The sequence below is a fragment of the Cydia pomonella genome, chromosome 23 (assembly GCF_033807575.1).
Source record: "Cydia pomonella isolate Wapato2018A chromosome 23, ilCydPomo1, whole genome shotgun sequence".
In the NCBI taxonomy this organism is placed as follows: Eukaryota; Metazoa; Arthropoda; class Insecta; order Lepidoptera; family Tortricidae; genus Cydia; species Cydia pomonella.
In genome coordinates, this window is record NC_084725.1 from 2,024,514 (window position 1) to 2,051,671 (window position 27,158).

Genomic DNA, 27,158 nt, shown 5'->3' on the forward strand with positions numbered 1-27,158 from the left:
CTACACTTTATTGCACTCAATTCGTTTTTACACTCAATACATTCTTTAATGCACTTAATTGTATTCCCTTTGCTAGATTTAATCGTGTCCTGACACTCAAATTTATCCTGATTACACTTAATCATTTAAAACACTTCTATTTAATATTTTTCATCCATTTTCGACACTGAATCACTGCACTGGAGTTTATTTCATATTAGTTTTTATTGGTTCATTAAAACACATATTTAGACAATTATAATTAAGGATGACACAAGACTGGAAAAAAATATTTAATGATTTAAAAGGAATTTTAGTTATTGCCAATCTCAATTACCTTAATTTAAATAAAAAAATTCCTACTCAAATCAGAGTTTAGTATTTTGCAGTATTAAAGTGAAATTATTGCGAAAATTAACGTATTTATTTAAGTTTCTGTTCGTCATTTTATCACAGCGTCACGACCAATGAAAGACTGAAGTCTCCAAATTTCCGCGACTCGAAAAAGTGCGTAAAAAATCAAAACGAGTGTTGACGATACGATCGGTTAGTTTCAATGCACTAATGACTTCTAAACTTCTAAAAACTAACCGTGGTAATCCCGTCTCCGATTGGTTATCTACTATACCGATTGGTCGGTAAATTTGCCGGTTTTTGGACGATTTTCCGGTGTTTGAGCACTTTTCCGGTTGGATAAAGGCAGGTGTTTCGTTTTCTCATGAGAAGGCACGGTAGGTGCGCCTGATCAGGAAGTTAGGTTATAGTTTTGCTGTTTAAATGTTCGATTGGTTAACGGTAAATTCGGTTAAACGTTTTGGTTATTTAGTTAAGCTTTGGTTGATTAATTTAATGATCTTTGTTCAGGATCCTTAGTCATTATAGTTCGCTATTAAGATGGGTTTCTTTATCTTATAAAATGCACTTTTAGGATGCTCCGTGAAGTATTTTTTTTATTTATATTCGGCGTTAGCATACGCGGCAAGAATAAATTTCTTATTTTTCCGTACTTTTACGATACCGAGTTGTAGAATATGATTAAGAGAACCTACATGTTAACCCTGAAGCTGCCCAGAGGCCTTTAAAAGGTCTCTCGTTCCATCATAATTTGAATTTACATTATGACGAACCAAAATTGCATTTGTCGTATTTTGAGCGTCTGAGCGGCTTGAAGATGAGTTGAAAAATTTTGACACAGAAATTTCCGATCAATCACCACTTTGATGACTTAAACACTTCAAAAATTATGATTTATATTTTCGACGGGTCACTTAACACACTTTAATAGCCTTTCTCATTAAGAATACGTCTTAATCGAATGCTGGACGGTCGGCTACAGATGGCTTGCTCTGATTTTGAGGTATATTTTACGCTCGGCGCCGGAGTCGATGGATTGTGACAAGGGGATCAGTTTTCAGTCTTAGCTGTTGGCCGTGGGATTTTATTTGTCTTTTTTCATTATGACATTTTTATGTAATGATAACATAATATGGCTGGCTATTTCGTAAACAGGAAGAAACTATTTTTAGAATTATTAGAATTTGATCGTACAGTTGGATCGTCGAGCTTTCGCCCAGTTCTGAAGTGACATACATATATTATAATATTTTAAATTTTCCTTAATCCATTAAAGGGAAGTTTTAGTCTTAGAAGCTGTTCGCCGTTGGATTTGAATGCCTTTTTATTATGATATTAAGGCTTTGAATAGTTTCGTATACTTGACCAAAATCTTTTTTTATTAGAATTCGATAATAGGTTAATCCTAGAGATTGTAGGATTTCTGAAGGATTATTTTATGCAAATATTATTAGAACTGTTCACATTTTGGCACTTATATTAAGACTAGCCTGCAACTAATGCTGCGAAGAACGATGATTTCCATGGTGAAAACTATCCTATGTCCCTGAGACTCGAACTATATTTATAACTAATTTAATTTAAACTCGTTCAACGTTTGAAGAGTTGACAGATGAACAAAATTACTTTTGCGTTTATAATATTAGTAAGATTTCTCACAACAATCACGTATTTAACTTTAATCAATTTATTTTACTTTATTTTATACTATTTTTGACGATTTTTGATGTATGGGCGGCTAGGCTAAACATATAACTAGCTTTATTCTCGATAGTCAAGCACCTACATGTAATAAATACATAGCATGTACCTGTGTCACTCTTGTAAACCAATCTGGCATGTAATTCTAATACCCACGTCTCAATCGAAACCCGGGTATCGAGTGACCGCGAGAAACTTGCTGTGTGAACCTAATAAATATATCATTACAGATAACTAAATGTATCTTGTCTTAAAAATATAAGTTTAAAAAACTTTAACTATTTCCAGAAAAGGAAAACATTAAAGAAGTTTGATTGTTGTGCCAACCTATCTGAAAACAGAATTATACATCTTGTTGTTGACGACCGGTTTGGCCTAGTGGGTAGTGACCCTGCCTATGAAGCCGATGGTCCCGGGTTCAAATCCTGGTAAGGGCATTTATTCGTGTGATGAGCATGGATATTTGTTCCTGAGTCATGGGTGTTTTCCTATGTATTTAAATATTTATAAATGTTTATATATTATATATATCGATATCTTAGTACCCTCAACACAAGCCTTATTGAGCTTACTGTGGGACTTAGTCAATTTGTGTAATAATGTCCTATAATATTTATTTATTTAGACACGCCATCTTTAATTTTGATTGGTTATTTTTGTGCAGTATTTTATAACAAATCTCATTCATATAGCAAACACCAACATTTAATATTCTTAACTTGATTATTTTGTAATTTCCGATCTTAAGACAGTCTTAATTAAGTATTTCATTTTTGTTACTACCAATATTATTTTTTAAACATGAAGGGTTTTTGCCGTTTTTGAATAGATGTCATCTCAATACAATTTTGCGATATGGCGTTTTTAGGTTATAGATTGTATGGAGCATCTATCAAGCGTACCCTTCCTTATTGAAAAATACTATTACATGTAAATAAATATTTAAATAAATATTATACGACATTATTACACAAATTGACTAAGTCCCACAGTAAGCTCAATAAGGCTTGTGTTGAGGGTACTTAGACAACGATATATATAATATATAAATATTTATAAATACTTAAATACATAGAAAACACCTATGACACAGGAACAAATATCCATGCTCATCACACGAATAAATGCCCTTACCAGAATTTGAACCCGGGACCATCAGCTTCGTAGGCAGGGTCACTACCCACTAGGCCAAACCGGTCGTCAACAACAAGATGTATAATTCTGTTTTCAGATAGGTTGGCACAACAATCAAACTTCTTTAATGTTTTCCTTTTCTGGAAATAGTTAAAGTTTTTTAAACTTATATTTTTAAGACAAGATACATTTAGTTATCTGTAATGATATATTTATTAGGTTCACACAGCAAGTTTCTCGCGGTCACTCGATACCCGGGTTTCGATTGAGACGTGGGTATTAGAATTACATGCCAGATTGGTTTACAAGAGTGACACAGGTACATGCTATGTATTTATTACATGTAGGTGCTTGACTATCGAGAATAAAGCTAGTTATATGTTTAGCCTAGCCGCCCATACATCAAAATTTGCCAAGACAAAAGTGATTTTGATTTGTTAAAGTTAAGATTCGAATTAGAATGGAATTCGAGGGCTTTTAATAGACCTTTGGGTGACTTAGGTGTAATTGTTATGTTTTATTTAAAAAAAGGAAATTACTAAGTACAGTATCTATAGGTATTATTTTAATATTGAGTTGTGGGTATAATTTTAGTGCATGTGCAATTTTTAGAGTATTTTCGTATTTTAACAAAAATGTCTGTTTTAAAAGCATTTGAATAGTCTCTTTATCTTTAAAAAAAATACGGTTATTATTGGTTACGCCATAACTGTCTCCAAGGAGCACTAAGTTTATAATATTTAATTACCTAAGTTTTCCGAATGAAAATTTGTAAAATACAATTTTTTCATGTCATCGGGCGTTGTCGTTGAAGCGTAAGTACCTATCTAAATAAATATTTTACATTATTTTTTTAAATTATACTGGTTTACTATTTTTATTTAATTGAAATGGATAATACCAATTCCATTAAATATCCGCGCAAATTTGCAAATTTTTCATTTCGCAAATTTTGCCATCTATGCAATAAATAGTCGCGGTAATTGATGCATCTTTACACAATTTTCATTTTTCATAATAAATTATTTTTCTGCTAAGACATTTTAAAAAATCCTAAATAATTTCACAAAATCACTTCAACGTTTTTTCACAACACATCACACTACATCTCCGTGAAATACCTATCGATACATACTACTTTTCTTACAATATTTTCACTTTTTCATACCAAATTATTTTTCCTGCCAAGACATTAAAAAAAAACTTAAATAATTCCACAAAACCACTTCAACTTTTACCATATCACACTATATGTCTAATGACAAAATAAATCGCAAAATACATACTGCCGTCCTATCACTAAAACCTATCAAAGCTGCATATTACCAGTTTTCGTTTGGATGAATATTCTAAGACAGGAAAAAAATCTCTATCGACTGGTCTTGGAATCATATTTTTATCATTTGTAGTTACGGAGATACAGACTCGACCTAACACGCTAACTGCATTATAATATGATACTTCTCGATACTATAAAATCGCAAACCCACATTATTCTTCTATAAGTAATATAAAAGCGCTTAGCCAGTTGTTTATTTTAATTAATCTTTTACAACATACAAAGCTAAAACACATTTACTTGGAAAAACTTTATAAATTTCCATTAAAGCCATTTAATCCTATTATTATGTTTTACCACGTACACTTTTTTATAATAAATACTATACAAAAAAACAGTTACTACGCTTAAACATGGCTAACGTTCTTTAACTGTGTGTTTAAAAGACTTTTATTGCGATCCATATTACAAATACACCACTAAAACCTATTTAGTTTTCTTAACGGGTAATTATGTTTGAGAAAAAGAATAATAATACAACAGTTAAACATGGCCAACTAACAATGCTACGCTAAAACCCCGCTAAGTATAAAACATATTCCCTTAAATTTTATTACGTAGGACAGACAGTTTTTCAATGCGGCGCGCGCGCAGTAAGTTGTCTGTTTTCGTTGGTGAGTAATGGATGCATGTTTATGTCAAAAATGTCCGGTATGCGAATGTAAGTGTTAAATATCTCTTTATATTAAAGATTTAGGCACACTAAGATTAGATTTTAACTATCTTAGAATTTGTATTTTCCCACACATCTTTTAGACTACATAAATAAGTAATGAAATAAGGAATAATTTATAATTGTTATTTCTTTTATGCGTTATACGATTTTCAGAATACAGGCTATAGATTTAGCAGACCTAGAGAGAAGGGAATCTAAATAGGTACAGTTAAAAACAATGGCCAGTAGAGTATTAAAATCAACCCTGGCAGAACGCTTTGATTTATGTACCTATCACTATAACTTGAATTTCAGTGGATTTACCTTGAGACCGTAACGTGTAAGTCCAAATCAAAATGCTTTCTAAATTAGTGTTCGTGTTCATGTTGCAGATAGTCTATGTTAGATGAGTAAAAGAGCCTTGACGGTATGTTTAAAGTGACAGAAGAAGAAAATATAATTTGTTAGAGTTTATACAGTTATGAAATAAAACAGGAGACAACACGCTGCGCCGTTCTGTGCAAGAAAAATGAAGATCAAGAGGAATCCACCTTTATATGCTGTTGACGCCCTACTTAATAACTATGGAACTAGATATCTATCACAGGAGATACATTAAGAGAACGCAATATGCCTAGTAAGATGTCGAAGTCACTCGTGTTGAAAGCATTACCGAAATCCAAGAACGATAACACCCTGATATACCATATTTGCACGTATATATGCAGTAATTTTTACAAGAGCGGTGAAGTGCTGTGCCATGTGGGGTAATCGGGTTTGGTTTATACGGATTTGTGAGCGCATGTCTATTCAAAACAGTAACCTGTTGATGTACAAAAGACACTCAAGAACTTTAGAGAGGAAAGGAAGAAATGGAAATAAATAGAGCGGTAGTCTAAGAAGAAGGAGGAATTGGACTTTTTAGCAAAGGAATAAGTAATAGCGGTATCTTATTAAAGCGACGGGAAAATATAAGAAGAAATACATATGAAGATAGACGAGATGAACATTACGTCCTCTCTAAGGGCACTATCAGTGAATTGATCAAGGGAGGAAGAAGGATAGTCAGAAGTTGAGGTATTTGAAAAAAAGTTAGGTTGATGCATTAGAAGGAAAGTTTAGGATATCCTACTTACCGAGAAAATTTTTCAGAAGAAAAGAAGTCCAGATTAAGGGAGTCGAGACCAAAGAAGTCATTAATTCACCTTTTTGATGGTTCCAACTCCAAGTATCTTAAGAAACTACCAAACTTTAGTTGGTCCCCAAATTCAACGAAATTATGAATTTGAAGCCTTTGATCATCTCCGCATATTGTACTGCAGTGATTCCGTAATGCATGACACTTAGCTTTATATTTATGCGAAGGATGTTAAAGGCAAATGCTAAAGTAGGTAACACATTTCTGTAAATTCGTTTTTTATCTTATGTGTATCCAACTAGTAAGTCCTCACCGATTACAGAGACAACTGCTCCAAATTCGGCATAATTACTACAGATTTCGATGCCTCTAAACCTAGTAAGTAGCATGTTGAGTTACCTTTTACCATCGTAAAACTCAGGAAGTCACAAATCCCATATAAAAAACTAGTAGGAATCTGAGAACTAATAGATTTTAGTGTGGTCATTTAGCCTTACTAGGTTTTTGAACTGGCAATCAAAGCGCGGGGGGCGCATTTTCAAAAGTGGTCTTTATTAGGTACTGGGCCTTACATGGATCACCTGATACCTACCTTACAATGGTTAGTAATCTACGCCTACATCTAACAAATATTTGAGACTGACACAATTTTCGTTTTTACTCCTTCGCGTAAAATTGTACAAAGCTGAAGACTGATTTGTCAGTATTTTTTACGTTTTTAATATTATTTTTGAATGCAAATAAATACATATACGATACAGGTGTGATTTATTCATTTAACAATAAGTAACTCTATAAACTTAGTAGTATAATGCTAATCAACGTGATTTTATTTAAAAAAATGCAAATATTTCCACGACTTAAACCTAGTGAGCATTCGTCATTTAACGGGGTTTTAGAATAGGAACGCATACAAATTACTTCAATATGTAGGGTCATTACATAGCTAAAAAACGGTCACAATCCAATAACGTGTGTATTATAAATGTTTTCTAGGTAATATTTTAACAGATACAATACTATAAAATTGTTCAGTACCTTTGCGGTTATTAAGCTATGTTTTGTTTATTACACAATTCACAATTACGATACTATAAACACGTAAATTGACTTTGGCCGTTATTTAGATATTTTTTATATATTATTCAATTCTAAAGAACGGCTAAAGTATACTTAACGGTGTTTTAGGAGTAATATCGTACATATTTTAGTAATTATTTGCAATACTAAAACACAAAATTGTGATTTTCTAATTAATAAAATAATATTTGAGAAAATGGTTTTCAAAAACAGTAAGCATAAATTTAGTTTTAATTTTTGCATTAAAGAAATCCCGAATAAATGTACACATTTTCTAGAGATATTGGTTTGAACGTTTTTTGCCCATATCTCAAAACTATAATTTGTGGGTTAGATAGGTTTTAGGGATAGGACGGCAGCATAATCCTTATCCTCCTAAAAATCCTTACAAATTTTTCACTTTTTTTCAATCCTTTATTTTTCCGTCCAAGACATTTTTAAAAATCCATAAAAAATCCACTTCAATTATTAACATATGATATTACATGTCTAATGACAGATTGGCACATTTGACAAGATTGGCACTTGGCACGTCACTGGCGATTCGGTCGACCGCGCGCGGGGGCGCCAAAACACTCTCTAGCCGCACGTGAGCGAGGGGTGCGTTCGGATACTGAGGGTAAGGGTGGAATGGGGAGGTTATGGGTTCGTGCTTTTTTTGGGGATATTAAAAAAAATGTGGTCGTGCTTTTTTTTCTATTTATTATTTAGGGACTTAATTCAGTTACTTACATGATTATGCCAACCCCATCGTACCTTATTCTAGTATTCATTTTTTTCTTATACTAAATGTTTTGTATTAAAACGTGCATTAGCTACTATATACATTTTTACAGTAAAAGAGGCCTATTTTTTGGTGAAATCGTAATTCACGAAAAAAAAAAATCACGACCAAATTATTCATTCACCTTTAATCTTTACTGTATTTATGTAATTTGGCACAGTAATTTATAATCTTGGTTTGTTTTTACAATACAATACAATACAATACAAGCTAGGCTAGGATTATTATTTTGTTGATTAAGTTTTTTTTATGTATTTGTTACAATATAATACGGTTATCATTAATAACATGCTTCGTTCCAACCGAGTGTTCCACGACACTCACGCATTTTTATTATTTTGATTGATGTTAGGGTTAGGAGTCGTCAGTGGACTTTAAGTCCATATAAATTTATTAAAAACAATATATATTCACCATGATGATGCAAAACTGTCGTCCAGTCTTTTCTATTTCAACATATACGCAAATTCTTCCAGCTTTTCCGGCTTTTAGATTTTTTTTTGTGCTTTTTATTATACTTGCAGCTTTTAGTACTAACGGTCACGGAGCAAAGCCGTGGACGGACAGACAGACGGACACGGTGAAATTATAAGGTGTCCTAGTTGACTACGGAACCCTAAAACATGACTAGTCATTTCTGAAATCGGCTAAACAAACCCAAATTATCATCAGAGAGAGTATCCGAACGCGTGACGTCACGCCCCGCCCGCCCTAGCTGCTATCTCTCTCACACGATCTGACAACCCTTGCGATGATCGCGTTATCTGCGTGATATAGATAAGTGTTAGATAAGTATGGCAGTAGAAATGAACGGCACTAATTTTATTAGTTTTTACTATTATTTATGAATCTTAAGATTTTAGAAGTCTAACGGCCCGATTCAATGAATGAGATACGATAACGATAAGTTCTGGTTTAGATAAGTTCTCATTTAGATATCGTTTGTATGTCGTATAATTTTTTTTTATACTACGTCGGTGGCAAACAAGCATACGGCCCGCCTGATGGTAAGCAGTCTCCGTAGCCTTGGTACGCCCGCAACTCAAGAGGAGTTACATGCGCGTTACCGACCCTAAACCCGCCCCTCCCTCGTTGAGCTCTGGCAACCTTACTTACCGGCAGGAACACAACACTATGAGTAGGGTCTAGTGTTATTTGGCTGCGGTTTTCTGTAAGGTGGAGGTACTTCCCCAGTTGGGCTCTGCTCTAGATCTGGAATGACATCCACTGGCTGTGCCCTACCACACAAAGCGAGATGAAATTCACAATGCCCATACCTCTCTTTTGGACGTAGTTTAAGGACGTACCCGGGTCCCCGGGACAATTGACAGAAGCAGCTCGATTCGGGCAACCAATGTCACTTTGACGTTAGAAATATCGTAGATAGATCTTATTGGGATCACAGCGGAATCGAAATATACGTCAATGTTGACATGTCGTTTAGTTATCGATCTTTTAAAGATCATTACGAGATCTTGAACGTATTTTAATCATTCTTCGAATGGGGCCTTTATACCAGGGACAAACTGTACCCCTAGTGTAAATTTGATCGACATCATAACGTGACGAACGCGTTTGCGTTAAGTCTCATTTTGTATAGGATTTTGAGTTTCCAAAACGTTCCGCTTGGCGCGCTCTTTCTAAATCCAATACAAAATGAGACTAAACGCAAACGCGTACGTCACGTTTCGAAATCGAATTTATTTACACTAGGGGTACAGAAAAGTATTTTGTCAAACTTGCAATGAAATGTTGACATGACTTACTTCAAATTAGGTCCGGAAATACTACAATATATCAAGTGAGATGAGTGAAGATGATATGTAAAGGAGTTTTATACAGCCTTACACACCTAGGCTATGGAAGGTAGAGGCAAAGAACAGAATCTCCTTAGGCAGAACTGTTGCAAAAGTGTCCAGCTGTCAGCTATAAATAATAGTTCCAAATCTGTCCAGAGTAGCTAAGAACCTAAGCGTTATTGACGGAGTGAAGTGCGCTGTCTATGATTAGATTTTTTTCTCAAGTATTCTAGGTATTGTAGCGCCACCTATTTATGGTTTTTTGTCGGACATTTTTTGGTATATGGAGATTCTGTTCCTTGCCTCTACCTTCCATAGAGTTAAAGAAATTCCATACAAATATTTAAAATATATGCTGGTAAGAGCATATATTTGTGTGATCAACACGGATATTTGTTCCTGTGTCATGGGTGTTTTCTATGTATTTAAGTATTTATATATTACATATATCATATATCGTTGTCTAAGTACCTACAACACAAGCCTTATTGAGCTTACTGTGGGACTTAGTCAATTTGTGTAATAATGTCCTATAATATTTTTTTTTTTTTACTTTATTTATTTATTTATTTAAATGCTAATTATTTATTTAAAAAAACAAACGTAAGGGCATAGCTGTACTTGACGTACAACAAATTGTGTCAAAATATTTTCAATAATGTTAATATCCGGAGAGGAAAATGGGGACTACGTTTGTACGAAAAGGCAATATCGCAAGGGCCCTCCACTTTCGTCTCAAGTATTCTTCCTATCTATATAGATACACCTACTCATAGTGTTGAGTTCCTGCCGGTGAGTAAGGTTGCCAGAGCTCAACGAGGGGGGTGGGGTTAGGGTCGGCAACGCGCATGTAACTCCTCTGGAGTTGCAGGTGTACATAGGCTACGGAGACTGCTTACCATCAGGCAGGCCGTATGCTTGTTTGTCACCGACGTAGTATAAAAAAAAAAAAAGATTATATCATCTACATCTTTCTTCTTCCTCGCGTTTGTTCCGGCATTTGCCACGGCTCATGGTAGCCTGGGGTCCTCTTGGCAACTAATCCCAAGATTTGGCGTAGGCACTAGTTTTCACGAAAGCGACTGCCATCTGACCTTCCAACCCAGAGGGTAAACTAGGCCTTGTTGGGATTAGTCCGGTTTCCTCACGATGTTTTCCTTCACCGAAAAGCGACTGGTAAATATCAAATGATATATTATTTCGTACAAAAGTTCCGAAAACTTACCGCTGGGCCACCAGCGCTTAGTTGTCATCTATGTAATCCTGAAATATGTATCTAAATGCCTATAAGCACGCCATACCATTAACGTATGTGTAGGGTACATGTAAAAGCCACAATAGCTCTCTGGTTGGCACAAAGACATCGCTAATGCGCGCTAAGTGCTCTGTTTGACAAATTGGCGGCTGTGTACAGATTGGAGATAATGGACCGCTGACAGTGGGAACTTGGGACAATTAAGTTTATTGGAACGAAGTTCCTTAGCGAACGGACGAATTAGGCGAAAAAAGTGTGAGATTTTTTCGTCACGAAAACCCATCACGATCCTTTCTTAAGAGGAAAGGTGACGATCGATTCTCCATACAAACGTAGTCCCCATTTTCCTACCTGGATATTAACATTATGGAAACAGTTTTACACAATTTGATGTATTTTAGTCATAGCTATGCCCGACCGTTTCATATATTTTTTTTTTTAATTATTATAAAAATTAGGAGCAAAAAACAGGTTTCATACAAAAATTTTAATGCTCCTTACTCTTACAATATTGAAAAAAAAAATTGAAAAAATTCAAACAGTCGGGCATAGCTATGATTAAAACACATCAAATTGTGTAAAATTATTTTCAATAATGTTAATATCCAGAGAGGAAAATGGGGCTACGTTTGTATGGAAAGGCGGTTTTGGAGTGGCCGTCCCCTTTCATATTAACTTTGTTCCAACGATTGAGAATGAAAATAAGAAAGAATGAGAAAGAGAATGTGGAAAAGAATATGGAACATGGACACGAACATGAAAATGATTTCTTCATATATGATGTGAAAATTAGTATGTGTTACCTTCCTTTCTTAACTTCGTTCAAACCAAGTGTTCCACGAAACTCACACATAATTATTAAGATTATTTCTACATAAAAACCTATGTAAAAAAAAACTATCAACAAATGTGCGAAATGATTTTCTGCTAACGACATTACACCCCTGAACTCGACCAGATTTGCAATTTTTTTAAATTACATTTCAATTATGTATTAATAGTAGCTTTCCTTTGTAAAAGTTTAAACAATAAATCCCCAAAAAATATTACTATTTAAATGGAGTTTTATTATTTATATTTTATTAATCCTATTTTAATTAATTATGTTACAGGTAGAAGGTCATCTTAATATATTCGATTTCGCGAAACGTAAACATGTAATGGGTCTATTGCCTGAATAAAGAAACATTCATTCATTCATTCATTCATTCATTCATTCATTCATTCATTCATCCCATAACTGATACTTTCCAAGTTCTCCCGCACAGTAGTCGCCCATCACTGCGCTAAGGTTTGACTATTCGATTATGGATTTTGATGTACTACAACACAACCCTACTAAATTGAACCTTAATACAAACACATTACGGTATACATTAGCTTGCACATTCATACATATGTAGTTTTGCGTCATTAGACTAAATGCTTGAAATTAATTATCTTATATAATATATTGGTAATGGATGATATATTGTTATATATTACTTATTTGGTTTTGTTAATGCATCTGCTACACTTCATTAGCAACTGATGGAAGCTTAATAATAATTAGATAAATTTGTCATACAATGTGACGACCGGTTTGGCCTAGTGGGTAGTGACCCTGCCTACGAAGCTGATGGTCCCGGGTTCAAATCCTGGTAAGGGCATTTATTCGTGTGATGAGCATGGATATTTGTTCCTGAGTCATGGGTGTTTTCTATGTATTTAAGTATTTATAAATATTTATATACATATATTGTTGTCTAAGTAACCTCAACACAAGCCTTATTGAGCTTACTGTGGGACTTAGTCAATTTGTGTAATAATGTCCCATAATATTTTATAAAAACAAACCTGTATTCTAATTGACTCCACTTTGGAGATAATCAATGATTTATTTTTATCTGATAAGACCCCTACGAGGGTGTACACTTGCATTAGGGCTTGTTTACATATTAATTAGTGTTTAGTATGAGTTTATACATTTGCTATTAAACACAAGTACTATCTCGGACGATCGACATTCGAAATGTCATTTGTCATAGTTTTCAATTGTTTGGTAGATTTAAATATAATGTTCGCATTACAACAACGCTACTAATTAATTTTTACGAAAAAAACTATTAACTATTCCATTCTGTTTCTTTAAATGTATTTAGCCATACCCCGAAGTTATCGGAGAGTAAAAAAAACACCGTGTAGAATAAGAAAATTATGTCTTAGTGAGAAAATTGGGGCAAAAATTAGCAAATTTGCAAAATTTGGGGAGATTTTTAATGGGTCGGCAACACGCATGTAACACCTCTGGAGTTGCAGGCGTCCATAGGCTACGGTGACTGCTTACCATCAGGCGGGCCGTATGCTTGCTTGCCACCGTCGTGGTATTAAAAAAAAATGACGAGACCTTATGATTATTCTCGCTAATAGAGGTTGCTCGTTTATCCAGCTCTAACATATCCAGGTTTGACTATGATTTATACGACCTAGTTAGAAAGCTTACAAATGACGATGTAGTTAATGTATACATTCAATAAGTTTTTGCCAAAAATTTCATTTTTGAGAGAAAGAAAATACGATATCTTTTTTTCATCCTGTTACCCCCTGCTGGGGTGTAGGGCTCGAACCATTTTCTTCCACTGACTCCGGTCCTGGGCAGCTTGGGTAACCTCCTCCCACCCCATCCCCAATACACCCAACTCTTGCTCCACGGAACGGCGCCATAAGGAGATCCAAACGCGCAAATGGCATTGGATTGGGCATATCCTCAGGAAGCCTGACACCCACCTATCCAAGGTGGCCCTGACCTGGAAGATGCCCGGAAAACGGAAACATGGTCGCCCTAAATACGATATAAGAAACAAAACAAAAACACAACAGATAAAATTATGTACAAATTAAACACAGAAAACGATCCACTTGGGTCTAGCAGTGTGTACAGTGGCGAAAAGATCCTGTCTCAGCATATTGTTGGTATTCGCAAACGACGCAAATTGCAACAATGTTATACTGCCAATGCCAACTTATTTTTGGTACAAGCTTTTATCGCTGACTGTACTTTTCTTACCAACAAGCAACTAATACTCATCGAGACAATTCTAAAAATCCCAAACACAATTAGGTTACGTTGTTCCGTCATACAGTTCCCATGTCTCCATCATCAGATCAGCTCGATGGTACCATAATATTGTATTGTCGCCCGACTTACATATGTATGCAAATTTTCAACTCATCTTTTCAATGTGATATTATTACAAGTTTGTGACTTTTAAATATATATATTTTTTAATAATTCAAATATAACAATACAAAGATATCCCAAAGCGATAATCGAACCAATAAACATGACCACGACAAAGTAAAAGTTCCCATGGGCCGGCGCAATTAGTCACGCTCCGGGAACGAACCTGCGACCTTCGGGAACTTTGGGGGATCTTTAACGTATTGTAATTTTATAGAATAAATAGGTTTACTGACAAGCTGAGTTCAAATTTTCCATGGCATAAACATTAAATAATTATGAAAAAACTAGACAAGTGCGAGTCGGACTCGCCCACCAAGGGTACAAAATTAACTTATTTCTCTATTAAGTTATGTTAGAAGTTTTCACAGCTTACAACCCTCCCACCGCAAATATAAATACGCAAATAAATATAACAACCCACCACCAAAAGTACAAAACTCGACACGTGTTTCGCCTCTCTACGAGGCATCCTCAGGAGACCAACCATGTTGCTTATTATTTTAATATATTAATGAAATAACCATGACATTTAGTATTTACCATAATTATTTTATTAATTTCATAAACGAACTTGACATTTGTATCTTATATTGCATAAACGTCGATAAAATATAACGTTATAAATATAGATTTCGTTGCCATAAGTATTAAATACCTAGACTTAAGAAATATTGAGTGCAATTACAGGGTGTCATGTTCAAATTGTAACACCTAATGTATAATGAGCATGACTGCAATACAATAAAGAATAAAGAGATGCTGGAGATGTTGACGGTCTGACGCCCGACAACGTTATGTACGGTCGGTAAAAACCCTAATAATAAATCTACCCTACAATTGAATAGAACTTAACCTCAAGTCGCCACAATAAGAAACAATAAGTTCGGTTAAAGTCAGGTTCCCAGGGAAGTTGCGGTTGCTGTATCAGTGTCAAGTGTATCAGCTGGCAACTTAATATGCTTAGTGTAAGGGTGGGCGGACATTTTGTAACGTGTTAAGTTGATATGGATGGTATTAGTCAATAGTACAATTGGCTACTTGACAGTTTTTTGTAAATAATTTCAAACGATCTTCATTTTCCTGAGGATCAAATGTCTATATAGGACTCATGGCATTTAAGCAACACAAAGGTCAGAAATGAGAGTTAAAGTCTGACGCGTACTCGACGATTGAAACGCCTCTAACAAAATGATAATGTAATGTGACGTCACATTACATTAGTCTGTCCTAAATGTATGGAAGATCAAGGAAATTGCTATTTTGACCTTGAAATATTGCATTTATGTATATAGTTGTCATACACTTTATTTTTCAATAACATTTAAGGAATTGAATGGTATAATTTTATTTTTTATATTTGAAAGTTAAAAAAAAGAATAAATTTTGAAGCCTTGTAATTTTTTTTTAAATCTCAGTATAATTTTTTTAATTCCATTTTTTTATAATGAATGGCCCAGTTTCTATCCATTTAGCTAAATTTTGTTATAATATTCAACATGTGTCAAGTACCCAATACAATACTCTTAAAGCCTGTTTCATAATGTCCTGAATAAGCTACTTGTTACTTATCTGAGGAATAAAATCATCGTTGGCGTTTCACAGTCTTCAAATAAGCTTAACTAGTTAAAGTGCTAAGTTTAGCAGGAAGTTTTATCGTACAGTTAATTTATTTGTTAATTAGGTATCCAATACTTTATTAAGACATTGTGAAACAGGCCCTTAATGTCATTGAATAATCCTGGTTAAGGGAACCTCGATACGAAAGAAGATAGAATAATCCTAGCGGTTATAAACGTCTATGTCGGTACATTCACGTCTGGAAATATTGATACGAACAAAGTTACTTATTGCCAATATTTATTTGGCAAATATACCGATGACCGTACATCATAATCAAGCACCAGTCAATAGCTTGTGTTTGTGTTTTTTTTTTTTTATGTATGTTACTCGGTTTTGTATTTATATCTCCGAGAATCGTGAACCGATTTTAAATTTTTTTTTTTAATCGAACGGGTATAACCCCGAGACCCGTTGGCACCAAGTCGGGGTCTGATGATGGGATCTTGGAGAAATCGAGGGAACTCTTCAAATGTTATAGGTACATGTATGGCGCTTTTGGTAATTTTTATTTGAAGTCGGTTTTATTTTTTGTTAATTCTCAAGATAATTATAATAATCTACAGCTAGAAAGACAACTTTTTTGTTTATTCTATAGAAGATAAAAATAGAAACGTGACAAAAATGGAAAATTCTTTTCGTTGTCTTGTATATGACCGCTCGGAATTTTGACCCAAGTACCAGGGGGCCTACCGGGAAAATCGAAATTCGCAAATTGCGGGGATCTTTCTCTTTTACTCTCACTAAGACGTAATTAGAGTGACAGAGAAAAATGTCCGCAATTGACGAACTTCGATTTTCGCGGTAGGCCTCCTGTTTTCACTAACACGCTTGCGCCTGTTGTATTAAATATTTAAAATTATATTAAACTGTATGGCAATTCATACCAGAAATATACAAGCAGCCTACCATCGTCAACCCTGTTACCTGTCAATTCGTAAACCTTATTGCAACCACATAGGGTCCACCTACGTTCAGCCATTTTAGTTAGTACAAAACGTGCGTCAATAAGTCGCGATGGTCACGCACATCGAAAGGGAAACCGGCAGTTCGGAAAAAACGAGACGTGCCCCGAACGAGGCTGGGGTTTGAATCGAGAATATTGGGACTGAAATGAACCTTATTGAAATGGATTAGGGTTCAATACTGATTGAGGCAGACGTGCCACCTACGAGGCTTGGGTTTGCACTGAGAATAGTAAAAAGAACTTTATTGGAATGGAATAAGGTGTGATTCTGATTGAATATCTGACATGATACATGTTTGTAGTGACGTTTGAGTTTGATATGATTCATTAGGTCAGCAGTGACAAGGCGTCCACAGAATCAGTCTTACGAGCTCTGAAAGTCGCCATCAGATATACCAGGGCGGTCAAGATGTTCACAAATATCTGAACAAAACCTTTATTATCAAGGTATCAGAGTGCAAGTTCAGATATTTTTGAGCGCCTTGGTCGCTCCGATATATCTGATGGCGACTGTACCTAAATCAAATTTGGTAAAATAAGCACTTCCGTACTTAACATGTTATCGTTAAATATCCAAAAATATACCAATTTGGTGATTTGGCTGAGATTTTCAGTTATTTAGTAGAAATACTCTACTGAGTAGACAACATATAGTTATAAGTATCATAATCTGTAACTAAGTACTTAAGCTTAGAAACAAAATTAATGTTGGAAATATTTGCTGTACTGGGTATCTGTCACTACCCACTAGGCCAGACAGGTCGTCAAATATGGATTGTCACATTTATAACAAGTTTAAAGCTTTGCTAAAACTTATATCTAATAAGATTCGAGCTTAAAAAGCTTTAAGCTAGTTTTGAACTTATTTATACATTTTACTATATCTACAAAAAAAATCTTATTAAGTAAGGAAACTGTACCCCTAGTGTAAATATTTTCGACAGCGAAACGTGACGTACGCGTTTGCGTTAAGTGTCATTTTGTATGAGATTTTTGACTTTCCAAAACGTCCCGCTTGGCGCGCTGTTCAAAAACCCATACAAAATGAGACTTAACGCAAACGCGTACGTCACGTTTCGCTATCGACTAAATTTACACTAGGGGTACAGATGTATGGATTGAGACTTATTTATTTACATATGTACCTACCACAAGTTTATTGCAGAAATTGCGACATAATTGGTGACCGAAGATCTGACGGCTTCCTTGCACAACGTATCACCATTGCGATACAACGAGGAAATGCTGCCAGCATCCTTGGTACAATGCCTTAAGGGCCTATTTTAGATTTAAGCTAATTATAAATTTAAGTGAGCTATTTTAGGTTTACGCAGAGTAATACCTCTGTATATCTATTATGTAAATCAAGATTTCTCTATGTCAGTACAAACGGGGGTTTGTTTCAACGATAATCAGGCTAAAACGGCTTAAATAAACCCTCAAGTTTAACTTCACATCTATCATTACGTTACTCCTTTTTTCTGAGTATAATCACCAAAACGCCGCACATTAACGCGACACGCCGTAAGGGATAGAACCGGTCCACAAATATCGAGATTCATTCACTTTCCAGCGTCGGTGAATGGACAGTTTTTGTGCGAGTACACTTGCTCTAATCGCTGTGAAATTAGTTTGGCGGGCGAGTCGGGTGCTAGTGGCAGCGGGTATTAAGTGGCTTTGTGCAATATATGGGTTCGGACAGATATAAGTTGTGCGTAATACAACCATTATACTTATTTGAATGCTATGAAACTTATTGTTATCTTGGTATTTTTATGTTTTTTTACTTACTAACCACTCACATGCTTAATATTTTTCAGTGACTTCTGTCACTTGTCATTATAATAAAATAAGGGTGACAGCTGGTAAAACTACAGTTACAAAAAGCATGTGAGTGGATTAGGTAAGGTGGAGTTAAGGTAACTATCACCGAGGCAAGACCAACACTTGTATGGAATCCCCATACTGTTTGTCTTGCCCCGGGAAAAAAATTATTTTAGTCTTTCCCCACCTTATGTGTTTCTGTTTTTGTTTCACCGTATAGTCTTATCGGAAGATCAGCCCTGGAAGTTGCCAGTTACATGTCACCAGTTCTCCTTTTTATGTTTTTTTCTGTTTTGTATACTTAATCTTGTTTTTTGTGTTTGTGCTTACGAATAAATTATTTCTATATATATTTCTACGTAGTTAATGAGGTATTTTCAAAGTAGTTATACTCGATCTGTCCAAGGTGAATAATGTAGGTCACATTGAAATACCGCATTAAATTGACCAACTCCGAAATCACAAAAAATGGTAATTTAAATATATGAAACAGCAATAAGTTTTTTTGCGAATTCGGGATTTAACTCGTAGATAAGTTGTTAAATGTAACTGCATTCCGCGTATTTTAGCTAAAAGTAGAAATTTAGCTCATGTTGAGGTTTTCTTAGCATCTATGAGCTTGGTAAAAAATAAGCTAAAACATATGTGTGTAGGTATTTATTATTTCTTCTTAAGCAAAATACATCAGTAATCTTATTGTTGTTACTTTGTGCCTTACTTATAAATATAAAATCTGCAATTTGAAACTGTCACGACACCTATCACAATTGTCAGCTAGTGCAATAAATACAACAAAAACAACGTAAGAAATATAAGTTTGGACAGAGTTGCCGATCAGACATTGACATTTACAAAACTATTTAGACACCAATTAGATAATAAGAATATTACCGAGTCCATCACGTTATAATATTTTTACGCAATTGAGCTCTATGCGACAAACATGAGTGCTGCCATCTACACGCCATAAGCTATCATTATTCCCCGCCAACACTGGCGCCCCAACTTTACTGACATTTACACTCGATAATAAAAAGTTGTATAACAAAATAACGCGCTGACAACAATGTTCGATATTACAACGCTACCGGTTTTAGTTACTCAGTGAGAGACGAGAGAGAGTTTACTGTCCAGTGTAAACGCACTTTGTTTTAATCTCACCATCGAATTGAATATAGATTTTATAATTGTAAAAGATAATCGTGAGGAGGAAATTGACATCCGGGTTCAGAACGCCTTGCGATGTAGTGCCGCCCTTCATAAAGTGTTAGTGTCCAAACTCCTGAGCAAGAACATAAAAATACGTATATATAAGACGGTCATACGGCCCATACTCATGTACGGATGCGAGACTTGGACACTAACACTTAAAGAAGAAAATAAACTCCTGGTGACAGAAAGGAGAATACTTCGAAAGATCCTGGGCCCTGTGAGAAGAGAGGATGGCAGCCTTAGACTCTGCAAAAACGTCGAGATTGAAGATCTTCTGGCTACACCCAATATTGTCGGCGAAACAAAAGCTCACCGTCTCCGCTGGCTTGGCCACGTTTTGAGAATGGAGGAGGATCGCGGCGCTAAAAGGGCATACCTGGGGCGCCCGGTAGGGCGGAGGCCTATCGGACGTCCCAGATATCGCTGGGGCGATGCTGTTGAAGCGGACTTGCGCGGTCTCCAGGCCGATAACTGGCGGGAGATGGCGCAGGATCGAGACAACTGGCGTGTACTCGTGTCGGAGGCCAAGACTCATTTTGGGTCGCTGCGCCATTAAGTAGTAGTAGTAGTAAATGATAATAAATAAAATTCCTGGAAAGTTTGTAGCCTAAAAGTGGTAGGAAAAGACTTAAAAATGCAAAGATTAATAATAATTCAGCCTATATACGTCCCACTGCTGGGCACAGGCCTCCTCTCATGCGCGAGAGGGCTCGGGCTATCGGGCTAAAAATGCAAAGATTACTTAAGGTGAAGGTTTAGATGCAATGCAATTAACATTTATTCCTAACATTCTTTTTCCTATATGGCATTCATCCCTCTTCATTAAATGCCCATACCACGCTAACCTACCACTTAATACATTATATCAATTCATAATCTTTTTGACATCTGTCGCCGGTAAATCTGGCTTAATAAGTAGTTTAATAGGAATTGCAAGTGATTCATTTATAATGTAATACAGGGTGGGCAAATAAGAGATATACATTTACCCCCTTATTCATAAACGTCTACTAATGTTGACAAGCCACTAATAATCGTTTGTCCCTTTCCATCATACCGATACGTCGGAAAGGGACAAACGATTATTAGCGGCTTGTCAACTTTAGTAGACGTTTATGAATAAGGGGGTAAGTGTATACATATGAATGAACTCATATTATAATGAAAATTAATTTTTAAATGATTTTCAGGGTTACGAAAATAACCCGAATATACCTTAATTTAAATATTACCCGTATTAAATGAAACGAACTATCCATAGTGAACGGAAGTTAAAAAAACTTGGAAACAGAAGTAATTACGAGCAAATCACAATTGTTACGTAATTACTTCTCTCCATTGTATTGATCTAATTACTACAGAGCTATGAATGGAAAGACATGCCAGATTTAAGAGGGAAATATAAGCACGTGACTTTCTTATATTGTAATATTTAGATTGTAATTACTTCTCTCCATTGTATTGATCTAATTACTACAGAGCTATGAATGGAAAGACATGCCAGATTTAAGAGGGAAATATAAGCACGTGACTTTCTTATATTGTAATATTTAGATTGTAATTACTTCTCTCCATTGTATTGATCTAATTACTACACAGCTATGAATGGAAAGACATGCCAGATTTAAGAGGGAAATATAAGCACGTGACTTTCTTATATTGTAATATTTAGATTGTAATTACTTCTCTCCATTGTATTGATCTAATTACTACAGAGCTATGAATGGAAAGACATGCCAGATTTAAGAGGGAAATATAAGCACGTGACTTTCTTATATTGTAATATCTAGATTGTAATTACTTCTCTCCATTGTATTGATCTAATTACTGCAGAGCTATGAATGGAAAGACATGCCAGATTTAAGAGGGAAATATAAGCACGTGACTTTCTTATATTGTAATATTTAGATTGTAATTACTTCTCTCCATTGTATTGATCTAATTACTACAGAGCTATGAATGGAAAGACATGCCAGATTTAAGAGGGAAATATAAGCACGTGACCTTCTTATATTGTAATATTTAGATTGTTATTTGTTCGCTGATATTTTTCAGTGTAGCTAAGATATGGTGTTAAGCTTACTTGTAAAGCTTGCTCTGTACAGTCAGCGTCAAATACTTTGTAGCAGTCAAAGTGGCCAAATGGTGTACCGAACTATTTGGCTACTTTGGTTGCTACAAAGTATTTGACGCTGACTGTACACTTGTTTTGGATCTCGTGCTAGTTTTTAAGCCATAATATGCAATTGTATTGTCATGATATTGTACGATATCTGTTTAGTATACCTATGTTAACGGCACCATTCATGGGACATATAAGAGAAAATTTGGAGTATTTTTGGTATTTCACCGACATCTGTAAAATTTCTACCGCTTTATGCTTTAAAAGTTGAATGTTCAATTCGTCCTTTATTTTTTCTATGTATTTAATGAAAGGTACTGCAATTGGTTTCAATATTATTAACCAATTAAAACGATGGTTTTTTGCTCCAGCTATGGGATGTATGGCGCCATTAATTTTCAAACTAACAAAATATCAATGAAAAATTGAACCTAAGCAACTCTTTGGCTCTTGTTTATAATAAAATATTGCCAGTGATTAAAAACTGATGGTAAATACTTGTTTTATATGATTTGTCTATACCATCCCATTACTGGTGCCTGTTCCATTATAGGGGTGTTTACTATAATAAAGTAAAAATAAGGGTACTCACCGTCTCCGCTCTGGTTACTGCTGTGCGCGTGGTACTGCTCATCTGAAAAGTCGTACTCTACGTCAGGTCAGACCATCTGTTCTCTACTCATACTAATATATCATTCATGATACGGGTGATACAATAGTACATTATGATACAAGTGTGCTAAGTTGGTCATTACACACGAGGCGATATTGTGCGCGCGAGCTGTAAGCGAGCCAATGTGGGTAATGCACCGAACCAATGCACACATGTTTCATGCGACGTTTTTCAACACACTTGCGAGGAAAAAACAAAATTTATAGAATTATATTTTGTTGTCGAAACAGCAAAAGTACAATTTTCAAAATGGTGGCTTGCAGTTTTAACATCGAATAATTGCACCAAAGCGTGCTGGGCTTGTAGGCACTTATTCGCCAGTTCATTGAAGTTTTGCACGGCTTCCAAGAAAGACTGGGCGTTTTTGCTGATTTTCCATTGAATACAAGTTTCATTTGCCGCCATTATTTTTCACCCGATTTTGATGGTAAACGTCTATCGTTCTCGACTCTTGCCTCTATTAGTATTACTGGCAGTGTCAATTTTATGTGTTCTTCATTTTAAATGCTTGAAAATGACGTTTTCGTCAATATTTAAACTAAAAACATGCAAAACTATTCCAATTTAATGACTAATACGGGATGTTATGTTTATTCATTAATGTAATTTATGAGATAATTTAATTTATAAATTATGTTTGGTGTGATAAAACCTCTTTGAACTAACATTTGAAACCTACGAGTTGGTTAAAAAAAAATATTCCACCGAAATAAGAAGGCTCCGTTTCCATGCATATTATTAGGAATCAGTTACCTTCTTAACTCGGTCGGATAATAAATGAAAAAGAAAAGCACGCGTGTTTTTTAAGAGCCAAAAATCGGTGGAATAATAAATGAATAGTTTAAAAACACTAGAAAAACACGCTTTGAAACCTGTGCCCCTAGTGTAAATTTAGTCGACAGCGAAACGTGACGTACGCGTTTGCGTTAAGTCTCATTTTGTATGGGTTTTTGAACAGCGCGCCAAGCGGGACGTTTTGGAAAGTCAAAAATCTCATACAAAATGACACTTAACGCAAACGCGTACGTCACGTTTCGCTGTCGAAAATATTTACACTAGGGGTACAGATCGTGTTCATAGTTTCTCACAAGTGCAAACACGACTATGATACAATATTCCATCATGGAATGCCAGTGCCTATCTTCCGGCTTCATCATCAGACCTTGAAACCTAATAGTGGTCAAAGTTCATTACAAGACTTTTCTAACAAATCCAAACACAGCTATGATATATGTTCCATCATGAAGTTCCAGTTCATATCTTCCGGCTCCATCATCAGATCAGTTCGACAGTACCATATTATTGTATTGTCATCACAACTACATACAGCTACCAATTTTCATGACGCTACGATCCTTGGAAGATGGTTAAATTAGTTATGTTAGATTCCATTACATAGTTAGTTACATACTCGTACAAGTCGACCTAATAAAAGCGTGTTAAAAACGTCGTTTTGAGCAAGTGTGTTAAAAATACATTATAGTTAGGACAATGTGGAGAAGACACTATACTTTCATGCATCTATAGACTAATCTACTGTATGGAAACCATATTAGAAAATAATATATACTTAACGTTCCTAAGATTGGGTCAGTCTGACAGGTCTAAATCACACAAAGCTCTTTATGCAAGGAGTAACTGGCTGGAGCAAAAAGGCATGGAAACTTAGCAAAAGATAAATTATAACAGGGGTGTTTACTAGCCGTTATGGGGTCAAATGAGTTTTGGCCAAGATGGGACACTCTGACAACACCGATTGTCGAATGTGGGGCGAAGAGGAAGAGACAGTAAAACACCTAATATGTGAATATCACGCCCTCGCCAGACAAAAAACTTTGGAGCAGGCTAGGAACCAAAGGGATTCAAAATGCTCCCCATAAGCTCCATCATCCGGCACATGCAGATGGTCTAAAAAGCTCTTAAGTAGTTGACAGATCTCTCCTTAGGGGGTAGTTACACAAAATATCCAGGGCCGGATTTAGGGGAGGGCAACCGGGGCTACTGCCCCGGGCCTCCACGAAACAGGCCCCCCCCCCCCCACAATAGAGAATTCGGTAAGTTTACCATTTTATTTGGAAAAAATTTGGGGCCAGGGGGCCTCCACTCCTTTATTGCCCGAGGCCTCCAGACCTCTAAATCCGGCATTGAAAATATCCCTATGGGTCAAAGTGTATTCGCAAGGGCCCCCGATAAAATATTCTCTCAAAGGAAGAGTTTCGTTCGTTCTTCTCTACCGACATCCCGCAAGTGGAGATATGTACAGATGCAAGAGTTAGAAAGGACGAGAGAGCTTTTACTTTAGACGGTCTTACCTGATTTACGGTCTTCTCCATATTGACCTTAATTTTTAATAACCTTAGCAACAAAAACTGGATTTATAATGTAACTATATTTTTGTAAATTGATCAGATCGCTCGAATATGCAAGAGCGATAAAGAAGCAGATAACGATTTTTTTGCGGTATCCCTCAAAGATCTTGCAAAAAATCAAAGAAGTATTCGATATAAAAATTGAAATTAAAAAGAAAATTTCCACATTAAAACGTATCTTTTAGTGATATGATTAAACACTCTCAAAATTATGTATTGACTATGATGAATTTGAAAAATTATTAATTAATATACGCACCTCCATTCCTATGGTCTCCCATCAACTCCTGACTCTGCAGCGTCGGCGCATGAATCAACACCTTCTGCTGCGGACTGTGAGGGTCCAGACCCTCAACCTCCAAAAGGGGAGCATGGGGCTCATATCCATGAACAATCAGGGGCGGTGGGTGAAGATCCATTGCGTACACTCTCAAATCCACAGACACTTAACACATAGTCGGTGACACAACACAATGTTTTTTTAGGCACTTTTGTCGGCACTATTTGTCACAATTTCTGTCTGTCACTTATAAACACTACACAGTTTTTTTTATTGTTTTCAAGTATAACACTTCGTTGTCCAAAACGTTCGTTGGTCACTTCTAAATGTTTGTAACTCACTTTAAACTAAATAGTACTTTTGCGGAGTATTTTATTTTGCACATGGTAACATTCGTCATCGTTTCTTGCGGATCTTCTGTTTCAGCATTTTGCGGTTCTGTAACAAAAAAAAAAAGAAATTAGTCGGTGAAATTTAAGTCGCTTTAAGCGCTCTCACTTTTTTGTGCCGTTTTTGTGAATTAATTTAGAAATAATGCAAGAACTTATAAATTAGAAAATAGATTCTAAGAAGTACGATAAAAATGAGGTGCCAGCCTAATTTTTTTATGTTCGAGATTGTTATACTCAGCATTTTTACCGACTGATATCTTTTCGGAGCGCCATGTTGTACGGAACTTATGAAACTACCACTGGCTCTAGTGGTAATTTCATAAGTGCATTGTAATATATACATAGAAATAAAAAAAAATTATCTCAATTACTAGCGATGTGTAACACAAAACCTTAACAAATTAGATCTAAACCTTCCTCAAGAATCACTCTATTGATTGGTGAAATCATGAAAATCCGCTAAGTAAGTTTTAAGTTTATCGTGAACATACATACAGACAGACCCGGCGGGAGACTTTGTTTATAAGGAGTAGTGATTTAAAATACATTGGCTTTTGTTACAAATACAATACTGTTTGCTTGTAAATATTATAAAATATGCTCTAGATATAATATTAACCGCATACGGTCATATCTGTAGTAGTGTAGTGTGTCCGACAGTGGGTTTGAATATGCAAACAAATGCTCAAGGAAGCTTTGGATAGGTCAGTTCGGAGCGAAGGAAGTTTGGAGTGGGCTTTTTGGTTTTTAATGCTTTACTTATAACTGTGTATGCATTTATGCAATATCTTGCTGCTTTAATAGGACACACGAAATCCAAAGTGTTGTTGATAAAATAAATTATACCTATTTAATGTATGGATGTTATTCCAGATCTAGAGCAGAACTCAACGGGAAGAGTACCTCTACCTTAAAGAAAACCGCAGCCAAATAACACTAGACCTTACTCATAGTGCTGTGTTCCTGCCGGTAAGTAAGGTTGCCAGAGGTAAAAGGTGGGGAATGCCAGGGTCGGCAACGCGCATGTGATTCCTGGAGGAGGAGGCGTACATAGGCTATGGAGACTGCTTACCATCAGTCGGGCCGTATGCTTGTTTGCCACCGACGTCGTATTAAAAAAACTCATGTTTTACTTATCTCCTCTTCGCAAAAATAAACCTCCTCATGTTATGAACCTCTATTTATATATATATATTTGTAAGTTAGGTATATCTATATTTTTACGGATGACTGTATGTGTTCTGAACAATGAATAATAAAA

At 35.5% G+C, this 27,158-nt stretch overlaps 1 protein-coding gene across 3 annotated transcripts in view; it reads right to left on the bottom strand.

The window, feature by feature from the left end:
- Positions 1 to 27,158, bottom strand: part of LOC133530813 (paired box protein Pax-2-A) — a 155,837-nt gene that overhangs the window by 78,538 nt on the left and 50,141 nt on the right. For 2 of the 3 annotated variants that reach the window (XM_061868884.1, XM_061868886.1), the window contains exons 2-3: positions 25,485 to 25,943; positions 22,776 to 22,832 (exon numbers count right to left, since the gene is read on the bottom strand). In XM_061868884.1, the coding sequence (XP_061724868.1) occupies positions 22,776 to 22,832; positions 25,485 to 25,644 (217 nt within the window). In that variant the 5' untranslated portion in view covers positions 25,645 to 25,943. The remainder of the gene's footprint in view (positions 1 to 22,775; positions 22,833 to 25,484; positions 25,944 to 27,158) is intronic. The other variant, XM_061868885.1, reaches the window with a different exon arrangement.